The sequence below is a fragment of the Penaeus chinensis genome, chromosome 43 (assembly GCF_019202785.1).
Source record: "Penaeus chinensis breed Huanghai No. 1 chromosome 43, ASM1920278v2, whole genome shotgun sequence".
Lineage (NCBI taxonomy): Eukaryota > Metazoa > Arthropoda > Malacostraca > Decapoda > Penaeidae > Penaeus > Penaeus chinensis.
In genome coordinates this window covers 18,137,694-18,140,193 of record NC_061861.1, presented here as the reverse complement: position 1 = coordinate 18,140,193, position 2,500 = coordinate 18,137,694, and the positions used below count along the sequence as shown (strand labels likewise).

The window sequence follows — 2,500 nt, the reverse complement described above, 5'->3', positions numbered from 1 at the left end:
AAAAGAGTGATGGCCATGTATTGAATTATTAGAATATTGGATGATGATAATAAGAAGGAAAAAAAAACGAGATAATGATGATGAAGTAGAGGAGAATGAGAAGAAGAAACAAAGTGATGGCGATGTATTGAATTATTGGAATATTGGACGAAGATGATAATAAGAGAAAGGAGATAATGATGATAAAGTAGAGGAGAATGATAATAATAAGGAAGAGAGTAATGGAGAAGTCGAATAGCTAAAGGAAAGTGATGAATAAACATAATCACGCTGAAATAACATGATAATGAAAATAAAAACACGAAACCCATACTAAGACAACATGAAAATGAGAACAAGGAATTGAAATAAACAAATAAACAAATAAAAATAAATTGTGCAAAGTAATCGACCCTTTTTGTAACATTTATAAAAAGGAAACCGTTGCACCTTAAAGATTTCGCGAAGGTTTTATTTAGATAGGAGAAAAGGAGGTAGTGAGCTGAAAAAAGAAATAAATACAAATAAAAATGAATTTATCTGTGTTATATAGAACTTTTTTCTAGACCGTTGGCATGTTATGGAACTTTCTGTTGTTTTAAGCGGAACAGAAGGATAAAAAGATAAAGAATCTTTACTTGTATTCACCAAATATTATAGAAATATAGATGTGTGTGTGTGTGTGTTTAAAAAAATATATATCCATTCGGAATAGTAGAATTCTGTATTATAAGAAAAATATACGATGAATAACCTGCTCTTCCTCTTGCATTATTATTCTCTTTCAGCTGTTCCGCAAAATACTGTTCTTTTTAGCCACAATGTTATTTTTGTATTGCCTTCCATACCAGTTTTCCTTAGCTATTTTTGTTTCAACAATTTATTCTTCCGATATCCAATATCCTCTCTCTCGTTATTATTATCATTATTATTATTATTATTATTATTGTTATTATTATTTTAATTTATTCATTTATCAGGTCCCCATTAGCAGCGACAATGATCGTGCTCTCCGCCTTGTGGCAGATCTGGTACGAACTGTGGGTTTGCATCCCGTAGACTTCGGCGCGCTGAGGACGGCACGAGAAATCGAAGAAATCCCGTTTTCTTTCTTCCGGGAATGGAAAGTGGCCGGCTCTGTGGCTCTTCTCGTTTTCTTTTTGTTCTATTTGCTTTTGTTCATGAGGTGAGTGTCTGTTCTCTTTCCTGTTCTTTGTTCATTATCTTTGTTTCTCTATCTTCGAGTTCAAAAAATATACAGTATCTATATATATATATATAGCAAAGTATAAACTCACATTTTTTTAGTAGCAGCAGTAGGTGACGATAATGAAATTAGTAATTATAGTAATAGTAATGAAAATGACAAAAGAAATAATGATACAGATAAGGCTGCTGGTAATAACGATAATTATTTGATAATAACCTGACAGTCACAATAATAATAATAATGATAATAATAACTCACACATGTCATAATTTCGATCATTTATTTTCGTTCGTAAAAAAAAAAAAAAAAAAAAAAAAAAAAAAAAAAAAAAAAATCAGGAGACAGATATGCCCGAATCTGGACAGTACGGACTGGAATTGGAATCGATTCCAGACATTCCCGTTGAAGAATGGAATGCTGGCCTTCGCTCTCACAGGAACCACTATGTTGCTGCTCTGCTATGTGCCAGGTGGGGGGAGGGGGGTAAAGGGAAAGGGAGAGGGAAGGGGGTGGGTCTGTATGTTGGAGGGTTATCAGTTTTTTTGTTTGTTTCTTTGTTTTGCGTGTGTATGTGCGTGCGTCCGTGTGTGCGTGCGTGCGTCCGTGTGTGTGTGTGTGTATGTGTGTGTGTGTGTGTGTGTGTGTGTGTGTGTGTGTGTGTGTGTGTGTGTGTGTGTGTATTCACTCATGAGTGAATATATAGTTATGTGTTGTCATAAAGCAGCATATTTAATCATCCTAAGTTCCCTAGAAATTTAGAGTTGCAATCCTGATAGTTTCAGTTGCACAGCTAGATTTCCAACTGAATGCAAAATCTAAACATAGAGATAATATCAAGTGTCATTCACTTTTAACATTTCCTATAGTCATCTTCCGTAATCGTAAAACATTATTTCCATTTCCTAGTTATTATGCATATTCATGTAAATAAAATGGAATGAAGCAGAGAGAGAGATGTAAAATAGAGGAATGTGACGACGTTTGCCGTTGTAGGTTCGGAACGTCTCGAGGCTTCGTTCGCGCCACGACTTTTGTCCGCGACTGTACTATAATTCGCACAATATAAACACAAACCCTCCCTCTCTTTTAGGTACCATAGCGGGCTACATACAGCTGTACAGAGGCACGAAGTACTCCACTTTTCCCAGCTGGCTCGACAGATGGCTTAAGTCTCGGAAACAGATGGGCTTGCTAGCGCTCCTCATGGGATCCTTGCACGTGAGTTGAGAAGGGCGGATATGTAATTTTTTTTTTTTCTTTTTTTTTTTTTTTTTTTTGGGGGGGGGGGGTTAACGAATGTAATAGATGATT

The 2,500-nt window shown here is 35.5% G+C and overlaps 1 protein-coding gene across 2 annotated transcripts in view; it reads left to right on the top strand.

Moving 5' to 3' along the window:
* Positions 1–2,500, top strand: part of LOC125024573 (metalloreductase STEAP3-like) — a 13,602-nt gene that overhangs the window by 5,721 nt on the left and 5,381 nt on the right. For both annotated transcript variants that reach the window (XM_047612376.1, XM_047612377.1), the window contains exons 5-7: positions 960–1,165; positions 1,528–1,658; positions 2,280–2,407. In XM_047612376.1, the coding sequence (XP_047468332.1) occupies positions 960–1,165; positions 1,528–1,658; positions 2,280–2,407 (465 nt within the window). The remainder of the gene's footprint in view (positions 1–959; positions 1,166–1,527; positions 1,659–2,279; positions 2,408–2,500) is intronic.